The sequence below is a fragment of the Erythrolamprus reginae genome, chromosome 2 (genome assembly GCF_031021105.1).
Source record: "Erythrolamprus reginae isolate rEryReg1 chromosome 2, rEryReg1.hap1, whole genome shotgun sequence".
In the NCBI taxonomy this organism is placed as follows: domain Eukaryota; kingdom Metazoa; phylum Chordata; class Lepidosauria; order Squamata; family Dipsadidae; genus Erythrolamprus; species Erythrolamprus reginae.
The window spans coordinates 336,173,188-336,195,645 of NC_091951.1; the positions used below are offsets into that span (position 1 = coordinate 336,173,188).

At 40.3% G+C, this 22,458-nt stretch overlaps 1 protein-coding gene across 5 annotated transcripts in view; it reads right to left on the bottom strand.

Moving 5' to 3' along the window:
* Positions 1 to 15,243: 15,243 nt before the first annotated feature.
* Positions 15,244 to 22,458, bottom strand: part of NEDD4L (NEDD4 like E3 ubiquitin protein ligase) — a 441,323-nt gene continuing 434,108 nt past the window's right edge. For all 5 annotated transcript variants that reach the window (XM_070743513.1, XM_070743512.1, XM_070743511.1 and 2 more), the window contains 4 exons: positions 20,535 to 20,642; positions 20,211 to 20,307; positions 18,326 to 18,398; positions 15,244 to 16,736 (listed from right to left, as the gene is read on the bottom strand). In XM_070743513.1, coding sequence (XP_070599614.1) covers positions 16,634 to 16,736; positions 18,326 to 18,398; positions 20,211 to 20,307; positions 20,535 to 20,642 — 381 coding nt within the window. In that variant the 3' untranslated portion in view covers positions 15,244 to 16,633. The remainder of the gene's footprint in view (positions 16,737 to 18,325; positions 18,399 to 20,210; positions 20,308 to 20,534; positions 20,643 to 22,458) is intronic.

Consider the following 22,458-nt stretch of genomic DNA (forward strand, 5'->3'; position numbering starts at 1 on the left):
TGAGTGATCCCACATGGCTGGGTTGCACTTAGTCCCATTGAAGACATTGTCTTCATCAGGGACTTTGACAGCATCCACAATCCTGACCAAAAATTCAGCCAAATTGATAAATAAGATCACTGGAGGTTTTCAAAAATAGACCGGACAACCATTTGACTGGGATAGTATAAGGTTCTTGCCTTGAGTAGGGGGGTTGGATTAGGAGACCTCCAAGGTCCTTTCCAGCCTATATTTCTATTATTCCATGGTACTACTTCATATCATATGCCACTTTGCTCTGCTTCCCAATCTGATGTTGGAATTCTGTTCTGAAGATACTGGAAGCTGTGAATACATGACACATATAGCCATCCCGAGTCTTTGGAGAAGGGTGGCATACAAATCTAAATGATGTTGATGATGATGATGATGATGATGATGATGATGATGATAATAATAATAATAGCAATAATAATATTGAAAGCCATCGGAATTGACAAAATCTCCATCTGTCAATTGCAAAAGGCCGCTTTACTGGGATTGGCATACATAATTCGCCGCTACATCACTCAGTCTTAGGTGCTTGGGAAGCGCCCGACTGGTGATGAAATTTATTTATTTATTTATTCATTCATTCATTCATTCATTCATTCATTCATTCATTTATTTATTGGATTTGTATGCCGCCCCTCTCCGCAGACTCGGGGCGGCTAACAACAGCAATAAAACAGTATATAACAAAATCCAATACTAAAAACAGTTAAAAACCCATTATATAAAAACCAATCATACATACAAACATACCATGCATAAAATTGTAAAGGCTTAGGGGGAAGTGTATCTCAGTTCCCCCATGCCTGGGGGCAGAGGTGGGTTTTAATCAGCTTACGAAAGGCAAGGAGAGTGGGGGCAATTCTAATATCTGGGGGGAGTTGGTTCCAAAGGTCCGGGGCCGCCACAGAGAAGGCTCTTCCTCTGGGTCCCGCCAAGCGACATTGTTTGGTTGACGGGACCCAGAGAAGACCCACTCTGTGGGACCTAACTGGTCGCTGGGATTCGTGCGGCAGAAGGCGGTCCCTGAGGTAATCTGGTCCGGTGCCATGAAGGGCTTTATAGGTCATAACCAACACTTTGAATTGTGACCGGAAACTGATCGGCAACCAATGCAGACTGCGGAATATTGGTGTAACATGGGCATATTTGGGAAAGCCCATGATTGCTCTCGCAGCTGCATTCTGCACTATCTGAAGTTTCCGAACACTTTTCAAAGGTAGCCCAATGTAGAGAGTGAAATCCAGCATTGTGATCTCGTTTGCTGTGTTGTCTTGTTGTTGTTGATGATGATAATAATAACAACAACAACAATAATAATAACAATAATAATTTTGAAAGCCATCGGAATTGACAAGATCTCCATGTGTCAATTGCAAAAGGCCCCTTTACTGGGATCAGCACACATAATTCGCCGCTACATCACACAGTCCTAAGTGCTTGGGAAGTGCCCGACTGGTGATGAAATACGAAATCCAGCATAGTGATCTCGTTTGCTGTGTTGTATTGACATGTATTAGTATCATTTCAATTTTGGGATTTATATATCGCATTTAGCATTTAGATTTAGATTTATATATCACTTCACAGTGCTTTACAGCCCTCCCTAAGAGGTTTACAGAGCGTAAGCATATTTCCCCCAACAATCTGGGTCTAAGAAGTATATTGGTGAAAAAAATAAAGGGAATACTTAAACAACACAATATAACTCCAAGTAAATCAAACTTCTGTGAAATCAAACTGTCCACTTAGGAAGCAACACCGATTGACAATTAATTTCACATGTTGTCAGCACATTCAATTTTGTACAGAACAAAGTATTCAATGAGAATATTTCATTCATTCAGATCTAGGATGTGTCCTTTGAGTGTTCCCTTTATTTTTTTGAGCTGCGTATAATTGCAGGGTTATACTTCCCTTTTAAGTTTAAAAACAGGTTTTAACCAATATCAATATCAACTTTATTTGATTAGTCAATTGACCATATCAAAGCGAGAAAAAGGACCTCATCGGTCGTCATAAAACTGTGACTGGTTAAAATACAATAAAAATGGCTAAAATAGCGGGAATTTGAATAAATAATAAGTTAAAATGCAGTATAATATGCTAAAATTGAGTAGTAAAACATGAGAATATAACTCGTGCAGGTTTTAACCAATAAGCGTGTACAGAAATGTAATCATTTGTCTTCAAAGTGTTAGCAAAAGTTCTACTAACCCCATTCTGTAAAGAAATAATACAATGTTTTGAACTGAATAGGACAAACACCCAACTAATTTAAAAATGAAAAGCTCAATCTAACTCATACTTTTAAAAGTACCACTGAACACAACAGGACTCAATTGTACAATGCTTAGAATGGTGCCTGTAAGGATAATACTGCAATTTCATGCTTCATACACCGTCCCAGTCAATAGTGCTATTAAATTGGGGCAGGAATCCAGGACAACGGATTGGTGTAATCTTTGCACATAATGAAAGAACTGTATGCATAATTGCATACTCTCATTTTGCTGCACAAAATCTACTAGGAAGAAATCACAAAGAAGAAACCAGTCTTCCATTATATTCAGTCCAGGTGGATCTAGCATACAAATTTGTAGCCAGTGGTAATGGCTTCTAAATTATAATTTTTAAAGTCGTAAATGTATGGAAACCAAAGGTATTTCAAATAACAAAAAATGTTGTTCAGATGATTATGGATTATGGAAGGGAGAAGACTTGTGGACAATTATGATGACAGCTCCAGATGTTTTAACTGGAAATGAAAAAATTATTGAGATCAATTATTTGTTTGTCATTCCAGAGGGAGAGTTAGTTCATATGAACTCATAGTACAGGAAATAAGAATTGTTTGAGAATAAAATCTGTTGTGGTTGGCTCTGGCCCAACTCCTGCCCCAAGGAATGTGGAGGTGGATGTGGGGGAAACATCCACATGCCACAGGCCTGTTTTGCTCCCGATAGAATCTTCCAACTGTTCTGCTGGGCTTTCTGATAGGAGCCTCCTAAAAATTCAAGGATACAAATTTCAGACACACACACGTTTGAAAATTCAAAACAATGTTATTTACCACAAAATTCAAAATAAACTGAGCACTCTTTTTGTATTGCAAAGAGCACTCATCCCAAAACAATTGGGTAGTCTGTACAATTTCCCTTAATAAGTCTTTAAGTACTTAGCTAGCAGCTGTGAAGAAACTTCACACCCCTTCTTCTTCCACGAAGTGAAACACCCACACACTTTGCTCTGCATTGGTTTCAAAGACGTGAAAAATCAACAAGGCACGATTCCTGAAAAACTGCGATCAAATACTCTTCCACAACGGCCAAACCCACATACTGCTATTTATAGCAGCAGCCCTAATTACTGGAGCCCCACCCAAACACAGGTGGCCTCTCTTATCTCCTGTAATATGTCCTTACTTGGCCTCTTCTACGCATAATTCTGCGCTTGCGTGGGTCCAAGACGTCTTCATCTGAATCAATGGAAGATAATGGAGATTGACTGCCTGGGCTGTGTGCCAAGCCCCCCTCTTCCAAGTCACTCCCACCTTCTTCTTCGTCCAAGGAAACTAAACTCTGAACTGACTCTGTCGGCAATAACACAGACCTATGACATGTTGAAGTTTCCCCTGCATCCACCTCCACATTCCCTAGGGGCAGGAGCTGGGCCAGAGCCAACCACAACACCGATGAAGGCTCCTGTGATGAAGGAAGCATGAGTAGCAGAGAAGGGGGGAGTTTGGCAGACAGCCCAGGAGGAGATCAATCATACTTATCATCCCTGGATTCTGAACAAGAACTTATGACAGACCCAAGCATGCGTAGAGTGATGCATAGGAGAGAACAACTGAAGGAGTATTACAGGAGATAAATGAGGCCACCTGTGGTTGGGTGAGGCTGCTGTAATTAGTGCTACAGATAAAAAGAATGGCGTGCTGGTTTAGCCTTGTGGAAGTTTATCTGATTCATAGTTCGTCAAGATCGTGGTTTTGCTGTTTCCCTGTTCAAGACTGTGTGTAGACTTTCTGGACTTTGGAATTTGGACTCAATTTCCCAGTTACTGGGTGAGAAATTGGATTGTATTTCACCTGTGCCTTGTGTGTACCAGAAAATCTCTTTGACATTTAAAAAGGGAGTTTTTTCTGCTTTTCTGTTGATAAAGACTTTTGGTTTTCCTTCTATGGTGTGGTGTGTGTCTTTCTGGACTAATTACCCTGTAATTACGGGCAGTTGGGACAAAAATCTAGCTCAGCAATTGGAGAAAGTACTGCTGGGTTAGAAGGGTCTATTTCCCTTGACATCTTCAAGCATAAATTTGAAGATTTACCACTCTATATCCTGAACTGAACAAAATATTGGATCAAACAACCTACCATGGCATTTCCAATATTTAGCTGTGTTGGGCTACAACTTCAAGGAGCAACAATCTAAGTATCTGACAACACACTTGAGCTGGTTAGCTGAAATTCAGACATTGGACTTCACTAAATTGGACTTCACTAAATTTAGTTGGTCACTAAATCATGCCACATTTTAGATTTAAACAATACCTCGAATCCTAAACTAACCAATGAGACTGTGTGTGTGGGCACTCAGTAACCTATCTGACCTGCTTAAATGTATTGTATACATTTGAATTGCAATATATTAATTTGGTGTGTTGGAGTGGAAGATTTCTTGATTATATAGAAGCTGAAATTCCAAGGCTATTAATAACTGTATTGGAAAATTATCTGCATGCATACCAACCTCAACCATACTACATACAAAATGCTGAAAAACTGATTTTTTCCACAATCTCTCCCTGCATTTTACCCTTTAATTTTTAAATGTAGTTTTCTTTCTAAAACTTCAAAATAGCAAGGATTTTGGGGATGGGAGTGAGGGGTATTTGCACATTTTACACCTAAGCAGCTGCCCCAAATCTTTGTTAAAGTTTGCTGGTGCGGCTTGTTTTCATGTTACTCCTAGGGGACTAAAACAGCAGAGCCGAGTGCTAGGCTGCTTATATTTCCATCAAAGCATGCAGATGAAGAAATCCGACCTTCTTTCACAGGTTAAAGTTCTCACTGCAGATAAAATGCCAACAAAAAGCAAGTTTGGAGATGGACAGTCCTGGCACCACACACGAGTGGAAAGGGCAAACACACAACCAGTTTATCAGATCAGTTGCCCTTTGGGTGTAGAGCAAAGGGCACTGGGCGAGGAGAGGCACCAATATTTTGAACAGCACCATCCTCTACTGGTTGATCAATCAATGGTCTAAAAAACCCAAAAAAATTAAGTGGGGGGAAAAAGCCAAGAAATAAGAAGAGTCTTCAAGACAATTCCCTGGAAAGGATAGTTCCTAGTTTTTCTGGAGTTTACTCAGTGATGGGTTCCTACAGGTACGGTCAGGTATGCAGAACCGGTAGTAAAATTTGGAATTTTTGTCTTTTTCCCCCTTCTGGGCTCTGGGTATATTTTTCCTATTGCAGTAAATGAGGTTGAATGTGTATAATTTTAGAAGAGCTGTGCATGTGTGCACATATACATACAGTTTATATATTAGATAATGTATATTTTTGTGTGCCTGTGTGTAATATGTATGTACACATATGGCATATATACATAGAATTAAACAGTGTACACTGTTCTCTCGATTTTTGCGGGGATGCGTTCCAAGACCGCCCGCGAAAGTCGAATTTCTGCGAAGTAGAGATGCGGAAGTAAATACACTATTTTTGGATATGAACAGTATCTCAAGTCTTCCCGTAACATTTAAAACCCCTAAATTACAATTTCCCATTCTCTTAGCAACCATTTAGACCATTTAGATTATTACTCACCATGTTTATTTATTAAAGTTTATTAAAAAAATATTTATTAATATAATCATCAGGCGGGAAAAACTGGTATAGGGGAAAAAACCATGAAGTATTTTTTAATTAATATTTTTGAAAAACCGTGGTATAGACTTTTCGCGAAGTTTGAACCCGCGAAAATCGAGGGAACACTGTATTTTGGATATTTAGTAATAGTAAATAGATAGGGAAATTGTATCTCTTTGAGGTGAAGAGAGGCCAGGCACCCTAACCAAACCCTTCATGTGAGTGATGTCAAGTTGGCCACCTTTAAGCCAGTCACATGACCTTTAAGCCACCCTCTGGTAACATGATTGTCAAACCACTCCCACCTGTTCAAATGGCTGGCAAACCACACCCGCAAAATAAGCCACGCCCACAGCGTGGTAAGAAAATTTTTCGCAGCCCTTCACTGCGTTTACTCCAGCAATGGGTTGTTCCCGGTTCGACCTGGTTCTGCAAACTGGTAGCGGCAGGATGTTCTGCCCACTGACCCAGGATCAGTAATGGGTTGCAGAAAGTACAGGCCACTCTATAGAGTGGTAGTAAAAATGAAGATGTGTGCGCAGCTGTGTGTGACCGGCGGGCATGTGCTCCTGTGTGAAATTTAGGTTATGCACATGCACAGGAAGCCAAATCTCATGCGAGGATGCTCACATGCACGAGAATGCTCATGTGCATGGAATTTTATCAATTTTCAGCGGTTTTTTGCTTCCACGCATGCGCGGAAGCAAAGAAATCGCCAAAAAACAGAGAAATCTCGTGCACATGAACATCCTTGTGCAAGATTTGGCTTCTGTGCATGTGCAGAAAGCTGAATCTTGCACAGATGTGCGTGTGCACACCTGCCAAACACCTGCATGCCTGTGCCAGTCTCCTGGAACGCACTGGTAGCACGGAATATGTACATGCACATAGGCAGAAGTGTTGCGTGTGCATGTAGAAGTGCACATGCACTCATAAGAACATAAGAAGAGCCCTGCTGAATCAGGCCAAAGCCCATCGAGTCCAGCATTCTGTGTCACACAGTGGCCCACCAATTGTCCATGGGGATCTTGAGCAGAAAGAGAAGGCAGAACCCTCCTTTTCCCTTGACCAACAAATGGTACCCAAGGGAATCCTGCCTGCCTCAACCAAAATAGAGGCGGCACATGGACATCTGTTTCAATAACCACCGATACACCTGGCATCCATGAATCTGTCTAATCCTGCCTTGAAGCTATCCAGGCTGACAGCTGTCACGACCTCTTCTGGAAGGGAATTCCATAAACCAATGACCCTCTGGGTGTAGAAATATTTCCCTTGATTTGTCCTCGCTTTCTTACCTATGAGCTTTAGGGAGGGGGCCCTCGTCCTAGTATTGTGTGATAGAGAAAATATTTTTTCTCTATCCACCTTTTCTATCCCATGCATGATTTTATACACTTCGATCAAGTCTCCCCTTAAACACCGTCTTTCAAGGCTGAAGAGACCAAGGCGTTGCAACCTGGTTTCATAAGGGAGGGGCTCCATTCCCTTGATCATACTTGCCCTTTTTTGCACCTTTTCCAGTTTCTCACTCACAAGCGAACCTGTAGCGACGGGGTTTACAACCCACTACTTGTTTGTTTGTTTGTCTGTCTTTCTGTCCGTTCATTCATTCATTCATTCATTCATTCATTCATTCATTCATTCATTCATTCATTTATTGTTAGAGTTGAAAGGGACCATGAAGGCCATCAAGTTCAACCCCCTGCCCAAGCAGAAACCCTATAGCACAGCAGTCAAGTGGCAGTTCAATCTTCTCTTAAAAATGTCCAGAGTGTTGGAGTTCACAACGTTCTCTGGTCAGTGTTCCCTCTAATTTTTTTTTTGGGGGGGGGGGCGGAAAAGTATAGTATCTGAGCGGCAGTCCCTTTGGGGGGCGGCACAGAAATAATAAACAAACAAACAAACAAACAAACAAATAAATAAAAAACCCACCCTGTTTTGCCTCAGAGAATTTCAAAATAAAATACTGTACTGTGTGTCTATAACAGTGAGCTCATAATAGGGCAACTCTATCAATATCAAAATGCCACTTAAATAGTTGAGCTAGTTTCAAACTAGATTTTGATTTTCTTTCTCTCTTCCTTACTCCCATTCTTTTTCTTTCTCTTTTCCTTCCTCTCTTTTTTCTATCTGTTTCTCTCTCTTCCTCTCTCTCTCCTTCCCTCTCGGCTTCTGGGCAGGTTTGGAAAACTCTGAGTTGATGATGATTTTTAAGTGAGCGATTGCTCACTGCTCAGCTTAGAGGGAACTATGCCGCTGGTATGTTACTCCTATTGTTTCCAGATTCCTAACTTTAGCTGCTCTTTTCAATGTCCACTATGATACCTGATGGAAAGTGGGAGTTGGGCTGCCAACTGTCCTAAGGTGACTGGTATCAGTGCTGACACAGAAAATTACTGACACCCACTGACTGCGACAACAGCACACTGGGATTTAACCTGTTATTCCAAACCTGGAGATGGTTTTGCTTCCCATAACTATCAAACTAAAAGCCTATTTCCATCATGAGTTGTCTTTCTAACATTGTCTTTTGGTAGTTCATGGCCGCTCCATGCCGTTACCCAAACACAAGATATCATCACTTGTGAAGATGGCTCATTTTCATATAATAGCAGTTGACTTTATGAGAAGGGGGGGAAATCATATTTTAACTTCTTTTCTGGGTCTGGTAAAGCCTGTGATTCCACCAGGCTGGATATGGAAGGGAGAGAAGACATTGAAACTGCTATGCCCCATCAACTGAGATCTGTTAAATGTTTATTTCTCAAAAATGCAAATAAATGATACCATTTGGGAAGGAGATGAATTGCAGTAGCCCACCTGCTCTAAAGGTACACCTGGCAGTTTAATTTTGTTTTATTTTTATTTATTTTATTATATGCCATACAGTGTTCCCTCGATTTCCGTGGGGGATGCGTTCCGAGACCGCCCGCAAAAGTTGAATTTCCGCGAAGTAGAGATGCGGAAGTAAATACACCATTTTTGGCTATGGACAGTATCACAAGCCATCACTTAGCACTTTAAACCCCTAAATTACCGTTTCCCATTCCCTTAACAACCCTTTATTCACCATTATTACTGGTACTCACCATTGAATAAGACACTTAGTGATCCTGATATTTATAAACATAATTATTTATTAACAATAATTATTTTTTTTGTTATTTATTTGCAAAAATTATTAGTTTGGTGATGACATATGACGTCATCGGGTGGACAAAACCGTGGTATAGGAAAAAAACAGCGAATTATTTTTTAATTAATATTTTTTGAAAAACCGTGGTATTCCCGAAGTTCGAACCCGTGAAAATCGAGGGAACACTGTATATGCCATATATTTTATTATTATATAAAGTTATATGCCACTTTACCATCTCTTCTGACTTTGAGTTATGATTCAAAGTCAGAAGAGATGGTAAAACGAACCTTTTGACTCATCTCAAAGGCAATTCAGTTCAATGTTTGCAATTCCCTGCCCAGCAAAACTCTGGGCTGCTTCTGTACTTATCAGTGTACTTTGTTCCTAGCAACATCTGTATTGAACATCTGAAAGTTCCAGAATTTGTTCCTACATACGTCTGTCATTTCCAGGCAAATGAAATCACAGGAAGAGAATAACAGTGTTTCTCTAAAATGTAATATTGTTATTTCCTTAGAGACGTTGTCGAATTTTCTCAAAGTAACTATCTGTGAACTAGAAAGGGATTTGTCTCATTCACAAGGAAGATGCTTAAAAGAAAAGGAGAAGCTAGAAGTGCAAAGAACTGCACACCAGCTCATTATCTTAAGGGCAGTCAGTTCTGAAAAGTTTGTTTGCTGGGTGAAATCAACTCTTTCTGAATTTCTTCGCTGTCCAATTATTATAGTAGCTTCATAGTCTATATATAGTCTGGAGGACAGAAGGGAAAGGGGGGACATGATTGAAACATTTAAATATGTTAAAGGGTTAAATAAGGTTCAGGAGGGAAGTGTTTTTAATAGGAAACACAAGAACAAGGGGACACAATCTGAGGTTAGTTGGGGGAAAGATCAAAAGCAACATGAGAAAATATTATTTTACTGAAAGAGTAGTAGATCCTTGGAACAAACTTCCAGCAGATGTGGTTGGTAAATCCACAGTAACTGAATTTAAACATGCCTGGGAGAAACATATATCCATCCTAAGATAAAATACAGGAAATAGTATAAGGGCAGACTAGATGGATCATGAAGTCTTTTTCTGCTGTCAGTCTTCTATGTTTCTATGTTCTCCTGTGTCTTTCGTCTTATCCCGGAGCAGCTACACCGTGCCTTTTATTTTTAATACAGTATTACATTTATTTGCCTTCATACCATCTCCACCCTATATTTAGGTTGGATTGTTTCCCCCCCCCCGGTTCCTCTGGAAAGAGGGCGACGAATTACTTAGACTCATATAGACCTACGTGATCATGGGAGCCTTTATTTTATTGAGAACTAAACTTGGTCACATATTTATTTATTTTATTTATTTTATTTATTAGATTTGTATGCCGCCCCTCTCCGAAGACTCTGGGCGGCTCACAACAATAATAAAAACAATGTTCTAGCGAAAACAAATATTAAATATTAAAAAAGCACATAAAAACCCTATCATATTTAAAAAGCAAACAACACAAACATACCCAAACATAAATATAAAAAAGCCTGGGGGAAAGGTGTCTCAACTCCCACAAGCCTGGCGGTAAAGATGGGTCTTGAGTAATTTACAAAAGACAAGGAGGGTGGGGGCAGTTCTAATCTCCAGGGGGAGATAATTCCAGAGGGCCGGGGCCACCACAGAGAAGGCTCTTCCCCTGGGGCCCGCCAAACGACATTGTTTAGTCGACGGCACCCGGAGAAGGCCAACTCTGTGGGACCTTATCGGTCGCCTGGATTTGTGTGGTAGCAGGCGGTTCCGGAGGTACTCTAATTATTATTAATCTATTTTGTTGCCTTTGTCTGCCCTTGTGTTTATTCAGCGCCTAGCAGGAGCACACAGACAAAACACACACAAATGCAAGGGGCACATATTTATTCAGGGAACATATTTATTTTGCTGAAGTTGGCATATTTAATTGACAAGACTGGAAGCCTCACACAGGACTTTTGCCTGGGGTTATAATTCACTTCTGCTTTCCCCCTTTTTGTGGCTCAATGAAATTTAGGGTCTTCTTCCTTTAAGGTAAGCATGAGAATAAAGGCACAATAATAATTTGGCAGGCATTGGAATAGGATTGATGGAAGATTACACAGGATATGTCTATTTTTGCTGCCAGGGAATGGAGATGCTGCTCGGTATCTTTGTACATTCAGAAACATTACCGGTACGGATGAGGACACTGCATGGGGAATAACACTGGAGCTGTGAGCATAGCTTTGGGTCTCTGGCATGCGCGTAGGAAGCAAAATCTCACGAGGAGATGCACACAAGAAATTTCAGCATTTTTTTGCTTCTGAGCATGTGTGGAAGAAAAAAAGCCACCAAAATCTCACACGGCATGCCCTCCCTGTGCATGCCTTGAGTACCATTTGTTGGGGGGGTCAGGGGAAAGGGAGGGTCTTGCCTTTTCTTTCTGCTCAAGATCCCCATGGACAATTGGTGGGCCACTGTGTGACACAGAATGCTGGACTTGATGGGCTTTGGCCTGATTCAGCAGGGCTCTTCTTAGGTTCATGTGCAGAAGCAAAATCTCACTGGGACATGCATGTGCACATGCCAGAGACCTGAAGCTGCATATGCAGCGCACCGGTAGCGCAACCCCCACCTGGGTGGGTTCCTCCCAGTTCGGACCAGATCGCCCCAACCATCAGCGACCTATTGGTGATATGATGATGGCATTACAGATCCACTTTCCTTAGTTCTGGTCCATGGGCATCACCTCGAGGTTCGAGTACTGTAACGCTCTCTGCATGGGGTTACCTTTGAAGAGTATTCGGAAACTTCAGATCGTGCAGAATGCAGCTGCGAGAGCAATCGTGGGCTTTCCTAAATTTGCCCATGTTACTCCAACACTCCACAGTCTGTATTGGTTGCAGATCAGTTTCCGGTCACAATTCAAAGTGTTGGTTATGACCTATAAAGTCCTTCATGGCACTGGACCAGGTTATCTGCAAGACCGCCTTCTGCCACACGAATCCCAGCGACCGGTTAGGTCCCACAGAGTTGGTCTTTTCCGGGTCCCATCGACTAAACAATGCTGTCTGGTGGGACCCAGGGGAAGAGCCTTCTCTGTGGCAGCTCCGACCCTCTGGAATCAGCTCCCCCCGGAGATTAGGACTGCCCCCACCCTCCTTGCCTTTCATAAACTCCTCAAAACCCATCTCTGTCGTCAAGCTTGGGGGAACTGAGACACTTTCCCCTAGCCTATGTAGTTTCTGTGCATAATATGTATGCTTTTATATACTGGGGGTTTCTCTTTTAGATTTTTATATGTATAATTGTTATCTTAGATTCTAATTATTAGATTTGTCATTATGTATTGTTTTTATCACTGTTGTGAGCCGCCCCGAGTCTGTGGAGAGAGGGGCGGCATACAAATTTAATTAATTAATTAATAATAATAATAATAATAATAATAATAAGAAGAAGAAGATCTAAAAATCGAGGTGCAATGACTCTGGCATAAGCCCATAAAAGTGGTCCCAGTGGTACTTGGCATGCTGGGCGCAGTGCCAAAGGATTTCAGCAGACATTTGAAAACCATTGGAATTGACAAAATCTCCATCTGTCAATTGCAAAAGGCCGTTTTACTGGGATCGGCAAACATAATTCGCCGCTACATCACGCAGTCCTAGGTGCTTGGGAAGCGCCCGACTGGTGATGAAATACGAAATCCAGCATAGTGATCTCATTTGCTGTGTTGTACTGACATAATAATAATAATAATAATAATAATAATAATAATAATAATAATAATAATATTTTCCCAACAGAATTTTTGGTATTTTTTTTAGTGTTTTGAAGGTTTTTCCTGTTCTGCTGCTTGTAAAAGTAGCCTTCTGCCCATCCCTGCTTTTAAACTGACCTTTATTCCTTCACCCAAAGCACAGCTGATCAGTTCCTCAGCTGTGTTTCAGGCTGATTCCAGCTACTAAGCATGAGCAGAAACCAAATTACACAAGGGAATGCTTGTGCACAAACGGAGTGTGGGCACATGCGCAAAACATTGTGATGTGAATCGGTGGTGAAGGTAAGTGGAACCCAGCCCTGATCTGATGACAGTTTACTCTTGCAGACTGCCATCAAATCATTTCAAAATGCACAGGTGAGTTGAAAGAACAGAAAGGAAAAAAATATGCTTTATTCTACCATGAATATCCAGTAAATTCAATTAGCCTTGCACCTGTGGGTATAGCAACACCTGAAAGGTATGCTGAGCTTAGAAGAAATCCAGTTAATATGCTTGTCTTTACTTTGAGACAGAAGGTGCTTCTGAACTAAACTAGGTTGTCCCAACATTTTGGAAAGAGTCTAATGAAAAGAAAGACTAGGAGGGATGACATGATCGCAGTGTTTCACTATTTGAGGGACTTCCACAAGGAAGAGGTGGTCGGCCTGTTCTCCAAAGCACTTGAAGATAGGACAAATTAATCAAGGAGAGAGCCAACTTAGAACTAAGGAGAAATTTCCTGACCGAACAATTAATCAGTGGAACAACTTGCCTCCAGAAGTTGTAAGTGCTCCAACACTGGTATAGATTGGACAACCATTTTTCTGAAATTGTGTAAGATTTGCTTTCTAAGCAGGGGGTTGGACTAGAACATTGTTTCCCAACCTTGGCAACTTGAAGATATTTGGACTTCAACTCCCAGAATTCCCCAGCCAGCGAATTCTGGCTGGAGAATTCTGGGAGTTGAAGTCCAGATATCTTCAAGTTGCCAAGGTTGGGAAACACTGGACTAGAAGACATCCAAGCAGGGGGTTGGATTAGAAGACATCTGTTATTCTACAAAATTAAGGAAGGGGGGAAAGAAAAAGGGAAACACCACAACTAAGAATCTGTTTGTAGAAATACCTACAAGTAATTACTCAATCATGAGCATTACCTTCAGCAAACAATGTATTTTGGGGCAGTACATTTCTAATTTTCAGATAGTGTTGATGGCAAGTAGTCATAACCTAGTTTCCACTGGGTGGGTATTTACAAAATGGCTACCATGCGAATATAATGTTCCTCCATCTTGTTTGGCCTTTGAAGATGCTGTCAAACACTCCTTTGCTTTCTTTAAGTATTCCTTCTCTCCCAAATCCATGGACAAAGCATCATATATCCATGACCACAGAGTTTCTAAAATTACTGTGAAGCCTATGTGATGACCAGTTATATCCCTGGGTGCAAGGAAGCAGTGAACAATGTCAATACCTGTCCTTTGTTAGCTCAGGGGTCTCCAAATTTGGCAACTCTAAGGCTAGACTTCAACTCCCAGAATTCTCCAGCCAATATAGCTGGAATATCCTCGCCTTTCGTAAGCTCCTTAAAACCCACCTGTTGTCAGGCATGGGGGAACTGAGATATCTTTTCCCCCTAGGCCAGTGATGGCGAACCTATGGCACGGGTGCCATAGGTGGCACACAGAGCCATATCTGCTGGCACGTGCGCTGTTGCCCTAGCTCAGCTCCAATGAGCATGTGTGTGCTGGCCACTGATTTTTGGCTCACACAGAGGCTCTGGGAGGGCATTTTTGGCTACCAGAGAGCCTCCTGCGGGAAAGGAAGCTGTTTTTGTCCTCCCCAGGAATTGAATTATGGGTGTGGGCACTCGCGCATGTGTGATAGGGCGCGCCCACACTCTTTTGGAACTCAAGGAAAAAAAGGTTCGCCATCACTGCCCTAGGCCTATACAATTTATACATGGTATGTTTGTGTGTGTGCTTGTTTGGTTTTTAATAAGGGTTTTTTAGTTATTTTAAATATTAGATTTGTTATATGCTGTTTTTATTATTGTTGTTAGCCGCCCCGAGTCTACGGAGAGGGGCGGCATACAAATCTAATAAATAAATAAATAAATAAACAAACAAACAAATAAAGTTGCCAAGTTTGAATACCTCTGGTGTAGCTGACTAGCAATGTGTCCATTTATTTTCCCCTTGAAAAATATAAAACTTGTACGCCATAGAGATGTTTTGATACTACCTAGCATTATCCTAGGAGCCTATTTAAGTCTGTAACCTTGTTGGATTGTTACCCATGGGCAGAGTTTACATTTGAGGGCAGAATCACACAATGGCAAGCTGTTCAAGCTTTGTAGGTTATCAAATATGTTCTCCTACGAGTCAACTTCCTGTGCATGAGAGAAAATCTGTTTGTTCTTTCCCTCTTAAACTATTACATAACATTTACAAGACAAGCATTATCATTTATTCATGCAACATGTCATACGTTATAAAAGTGGCTAGATAACTGCATTTATTAAATAAATTTTGGTGGCGGTGGAGCCCAACACCACAAAATACAACTAATATCTCTACGTTCGACGCTCTCTCGTTTTTTTTCCGTACTTCATCAGCCATTGCCAGATTTCACAACTGAAAGATATTGCACCGAAAAGACATGGGCAAGGAGAAGGCATACTATCACATTAATATTTATGATTTTTTAAAAAAGATCTCCATGTGGTACATAAAGTGCTTCTAGAATTGGTGCAATCAAAAATAAAGGGAAAAATCCTTCTCATTTAGATACTAACGAATGCATACAGAAAGAAAAGTACTTTTTACAGCCTTGAGATCAAGCAAGTTCAGGATTCATTCAAAATGCCTCCATTGCAAGAGGAAAGAATTGGTAAAAGTCACTATACAACAAACAATCAAACATTCCCCACCCCCCACCCCAGTGACAACAGTGCCCAAACCCATCACCAAAAAAATGCTATAACACATATAAATATTATCAAGAAACAGGGTGGCAACTTCATTACTGAAGGAGAGATTTGGCATGCTGGAATATGTCGTGATTTTCCTGTAAATATCCAGGCGATTTGTAGAAATATTGTCTCCACCCCATCACAAATTTTGCTTTTGTTGCAGTTTGTGAAACCACAACGCACACATTTAAAAAGGCATTTGGTACTTTAGGATATTTCCAATTGCAGAAAATATCTTACAAAAAAAAATTACCTATTGTAAAAGACCAGAAGAGCATGATGCTAAAAACAACAAATAGCAGATTTGGGGGAGAACAGAACGCTTATGGCATACATACAGTCTAGACAAATTAAAAGGAAACAAAATGAGTTCGTTCTTCCAGTACATTATTGGGTTTTTTTTAATTGCAAGGAAATAAAACTTTAAAATCATTGTTCCAAAGTAAACGTGAACTGTAATACTATACCTGTAAAATGATTAATTCCATTCATTTCCATTAAAAAGTATGTAAAACATTTATTAAGGGCTTTTGCCTATAGAGGCACGACATAAATAGACAAGTCCTGCTGAAATGTCATTAGAGTATACATCGACCAGTGGGTAATTTGTTGTGGAAATTTCAGAAATACTATCCACAAGTGAAAGAGAGTTATTTCCCATTGCTGGATTCAGACATCGGCTCCGGACAGAAGCTTCTCGCTCCGCCGTGTAATCGTTCTGCTCCATTTCCTGAAAAAAGTCTGCTGGAAAATCAAAAAAGTGCTTTGCAGAACTTGCTCTGAGAACAGAATCTTTGTTTTACTAATAAGATAACAAGAAGAAGAAGAACAAGAAGAAGATGAAGCAGGAGCAGGCGCCCTCTTAATCCACTCCTTCAAATCCTTGAGCATTTTCAACGGCCATAAGAAGCTTCTCTCGCAATTCTTCAAAAGAGTCGTACGGAGGTAAGTCGAGGCGATTAAAGCTGTAACGGAAGAGGGTTGGGGAATGGAGTCAAGGCAGGGTTGTCTCTGTTCCAAATTAAATACAGTGGTACCGCTACTTAAGAACTTAATTCAGTCCGTGACCAGGTTCTTAAGTAGAAACGTTCTTAAGAAGAAGCAATTTTTCCCGTAGGAATCAAAACAATGCGTGCAAAACCATTAGGAAAAAAAAATAAAAGCTTGGAATTTGGGTGGGAGGAAGAAGAGGAGGAGGAGAGTCGCTGCCGAAGGAAGAAGGTGATGTGAAGGGAAACAAAGAAATCCAAAACTTTAAGGCTTTAAAAAGAAAAGAAAAGAGGGACTCTGAGGTGGCGAGGAGGAGCATGCTGTGGATTGGCGATTATAATGCTGGGCTTGTTGGCTGGAAAGCCAACAGTTCGGGTTCGAGATCCGAAAATTCTGCTCTCGTCCTGTTCACGTAGCAATTTGAAAACATGGTAATGCAAGTACAGTAGTACTTCTACCTAAGAAGGCCTCTACTTACGAACTTTTCTAGATAAGAACCGGGTGTTCAAGATTTTTTTTGCCTCTTCTCAAGAACCATTTTCCACTTACAAACCTGATCCTCCGAAACTATAACCGGAAAGGGCAGGGAGAAGCCTCCGTGGGGCCTCTCTAGGAATCTCCTGGGAGGAAACAGGGCCGGAAAAGGCGGGGAGAAGCCTTTGTGAGGCCTCTCTAGGAATCTCCTGGGAAGAAACAGGGCCGGAAAAGGTGGGGAGAAGCCTCCATGGGTCCTCTCTAGGAATCTCCTGGAGGCCCCCACTCTCCCTGTGGTTTCCCCAATCGCACACATTATTTGTTTTTACATTGATTCCTATGGGAAAAATTGCTTCTTCTTACAAACTCTTCTACTTAAGAACCTGGTCACGGAATGAATTAAGTTCATAAGTAGAGGTACCATTGTAGATAAATAGGTACTACTTTTGTTAAAGTTTCTTCCCACAGCAGTGCTCTGAAATATCATGCTGGCCACAAAAACTTATCCAATTTGACTTCTTTCTATAGCCTATTTTTATTCTTAAGAGTTTCGGTACGCTGTCTTAGAATTAACATTAGCTAATATTTCTCCTTTTCTGAACTTCTCTGGAAATATGGAATAACGTTCGCCCAGAAACTTGCCACTCAAAAGCTTCAGGATTGTCATATGGGAGATGATTGGATTTCCTTCTAACTGTAACCACAATATATTAAAAATGGGGATTGCCCAGATTGTATTAACCAAAATATGTTTGTAAGGAGGGAGTAAGTACTCTTTAACAACTGGTGCTGAGAGCATGGTACTATTATCTCCCCTAATTTTTTTTTACTACTGCCCATAAATTTTATGGAGTGTATTTTATGGAATGAAAAACAGTAAAGTTTTATTGCTGTGTCTTCTAAAATGTCTCCCTTTTCAAGATTTTACAACAAGTCTTACTAGCAAGAACATTTTAATTACTGCTTTCTGCTTCCACAAATACACCCATCTAATATATGAAACTCTCATCTCACTCAAATGAAAGTGTAGTCCTTGGAGATGTTTAAATTTAATTACTGTAAATATAATGCTTGATGTTTTATTACTCACCAGGTGTGAGCTCTGGGTAACTTCTCAGGGCTTCCCCATTGCTCTATTGTAAACAGCTGAGGACCATTTGAACCTGGTTCAAGAGAAGGACATAAATGGGTCAGATGGTCATACGAACAATAAGATTGCATTGTAACATTGTCTACCTCTTTGACTCTACTTTTCAAACAGCAATCCCAGTATGCCTTAGAGGAGAGAGGTATTTATTTATTTATTCATTCATTCATTCATTCATTCATTCATTCATTCATTCATTCATTCATTCATTCGTCCAATACACAATACATATGGAAGAGAATAGACATGAAGTAATATATATAAACATAATTTGTAAAAATAGAGAAGATATATGAAAGGAAGAAAATATATATGATATATGAGATTAAGGAAAGACAATTTGGACAGGGGACGAAAGGCACACTAGTGCACTTATGCACGCCCCTTACTGACCTCTTAAAAACATGGTCAATCGTGGATAGTCTAAGGGAGAAATGTTGGGGGTTAGGGGTTGACACTATTGAGTCCGGTAATGAGTTCCACGCTTCGACAACTCGATTGTTAAAGTCATATTTTTTACAGTCAAGTTTGGAGCGGTTAATATTAAGTTTGAATTTATTGCGTGCTCTTATGTTGTTGCGGTTGAAGCTGAAGTTGTCATTGACCGGTAGGACATTGCAGCATATGATCTTGTGGGCAATACTTAAATCGTGTTTTAGGCGCCGTAGTTCTAAGCTTTCTAGACCCAGTATTGTTAGTCTATTTTCCTAGGGTATTCTGTTTTGAATGGAGGAGTGAAGGGCTCTTTTGATGAACTATCTTTGGACGTTTTCAAGGGTGTTGATGTCCGAGATGTGGTATGGGTTCCAGACAGATGAGCTGTATTCAAGAATGGGTCTGGCAAAAGTTTTGTAGGCTCTTGTGAGTAGTGTGAGATTGCCGGAGCAGAAGCTATGTAGGATCAGTTAACAACTCTAGAAGCCTTTTTGGCGATATTGTTGCAGTGGGCTTGAGCAAGGCTATTCTAATTCAGCTGATAACTCTAAATAAGAGTGGCTTTGATTAGAAATATGTTTAAATATGTCTAGGCTTGAGGGTTTTATCTACTGAACCAGTAGATATCCATCCCCCCTCATTATAATTTTGTAGTGTCTGTAATTCTAATTGTTGTAGTTTAAACTGCCTGTTTTGGTGAAGTTTTACTTTTAACTGTTTCCTGGGGATTTTGTAAGCTGCCCAGAGTTTGGTTGTGGGTCTGGGTATATGATTTCCATGTTGGCAGCTTTCCAAAGCAGTTCAAAACAGAACTTCTGGAGGAGTTTAGGCTGTGATACCATCTTAGTTGGCTTATAGTTTCACTTTGTAATCTTTTTATTCATTGGTTTGTGAATCTTTTAACTGTGTAGCTTTTTTGTGTAGTTTTCCCTGTGAACCACCAAGAGACCTTAAGGATAAGCATGGAAAGAGTAGGGTCTTGCTTTAAAAAGAGCAATTTTCAAGACATCCCATGCAAATCCCCCCAGAGATCAGAGTTGCCCCCACCCTCCTTGCCTTTCGTAAGCTCCTTAAAACCCACCTCTGTCATCAGGCATGGGGGAATTGAGATATTCCCTTCCCCCTAGGCTTATAAAATTTATGCTTGGTATGTCTGTATGTATGATTGGTTTCTCAAATTAGGTTTTTTAAATTTAACTTAAACTTAAATATTAGATTTGTTTATATTGTCTTATTATTGTTGTTAGCTGCCCCGAGTCTATGGAGAGGGGCGGCATACAAATCTAATTAATAATAATAATAATAATAATAATAATAATAATAATAATAATAATAATTATTATTATTATTATTATTATTAGAGATATTCAAAATCACTTTCCCAGTAACTCACCATAAAGTTCAGCAAATCCATTCATAGGCACTCGTGACGTCCCAGTTACAAATTGCAAAAGCCGGATACGTTTTTCAGCATCCATCAGTAAAACAGCCTATAAAACATATCATTATGAAAGCTGATGAATGAATTATCAGTGAATCTCACACGGGCTTACTGTTTTTAACAAAGACTTTGCAAGTGATAAGGCAATTTGAGGACAGGCTGCGATCTAGAAAGAAAGAAAGAAAGAAAGAAAGAAAGAAAGAAAGAAAGAAAGAAAGAAAGAAAGTGGTCGAATGTTGGGAGTTAAAGCATAGCATCAGAATGAATCGTTGTTACCTTCCAAAACCACTGAATAACAGGATGGTTTGGACAATATCCGTTCTTGTAGATTGCGTGTTGTCTCCAATCATTCACATCCACATCTCCAAGACCACACATTAACAACTGTGAAAGAATGACATTGTTGAGAAAGGAAATCAGGATATGGACTATGAGCAATTATTTTCTATCACAGAGTTATGATCAGGGAAGCATATACATGAGTATATTTGCATATACAAGTTATGCATGGTATGTTTGTGGGTATGTTTGGTTTTACTATAAGGGTTTTTAGTTGTTTTATAAATTGGATTGTTACATGCTGTTTTTTTATCATTGCTGTTAGCCGCCCCGAGTCTGCGGAGAGGGACGGCATACAAATCCAATAAATAATAATCATAATATGTGTATATTAGTGTTACAATCCTTGTAGATTATGCACTGGTCAATATTTTGAAACCTTTCTCTAGCAGCATAGTAACGTGCATAACTAGAACTGGTTAACCTCTATTAAATAAGAATAACCTTCATGAAAAAAAACACTTCAGAGCAAACATTACAACACATGAGGCTCAGTTCAAATACAAGTTCACATATACAGTGGTAACAACAAACAATCCTCTCTGGTCCCAAAGTTGCTTTTTCAGGAGGCAACTGGACTTTCTTGTTTTTTCTTTGAAGATGTTTCACTTCTCATCTAAGAAGTTTCTTCAGCTCTGACAAGATGCTTCTTAGATGAGAAGCAAAACCTTTTCAAAGAAAAAAAAACCAAGGAAGTTCAATTGCCTCCTAAAAAAAAATACCATTGGGACAACCATGAGTTGCATGATTGAAAATCTCTGAAGAATCCTTTTTGTATCATATTTTTTTGCCTCTTAAAAGGGGATGAAAATATTTGTGCCCCTTATAGACTGAATATTGCTGAATCCGGCCATTTTCCCCCACACATAACCTGTTTTGGGGCCTTTTATTGGCCTTCTTCAGGACTTTTTTCAGCCCATTTTGAAGCATTTTTGGCCCATTGTGGGAAGCTGAGGGAGGCAATTCTCTCAATGACTGGAACTTCATTTAACAATGGCATTGGGGACTGCTTTGATTGCTGTCATTAAATGAAGCAATTGCACTTGATGACCACTTAGCAACGGTAATCCGGGTCCTGGTTGCTGTCCTAGGGCAAGGACTACCTGTACTGAATTGGGCTACAGATTGTTTTATTTTCTGAAGGTTGATTTAAATATTTATCTGGCAATAAGAACCATGAAAACACGCTTATTAAAAAGCCCCATCTAAAACTAGCGAATTATAGGGTTGCTATTTATGTGTGGAGAAATCTTCGCAGAATTTAGGCCAGTAAGGTTTTTTTCTCTGCTATTCTGTGCATGGCCTCTCAGAGCGAACCCGCCGACTCAAAAGTTCTCTATTTCATGGTAAAATCACACTCTTTATTGGCATAAGCAGCACACAGTGAAAAGCAGATTGGATGGCAAGGAAAAGGGAGTGATCTCTCTCTCTGGAGTGAAGCATAAACAAAGTGTCAGGCCGAAAGCCGTCATGTGGAGTTAGAGGCTTTGGCCTGCCACAGTAGCACAGTATATGGGGAATTGGGAGGGGTAGTTGAATGAGACGGAAGTTACTAGTCACAACAAATTCCTTTCTTAGAGCCCAAGGTCAACTTTTGTTCTGCATCAACTGAAGAAAAGACGAAGTTGGTGGAATCCCTGTACTCGGCCTGGTCCTCGTGATGAACTTGTGGGTGTGGGGTTGTGGGATGAGCCTTATGTTCGGAAACTTCAGATCGTGAAGAATGCAGCTGCGAGAGCAATTCTCTAAGAATGCCCATATTACTCCAACACTCTGCAGTCTGCACTGGTTGCCGATCAGTTTCCGGTCACAATTCAAAGTGTTGGTTATGACCTATAAAGTCCTACATGGCATTGGACCA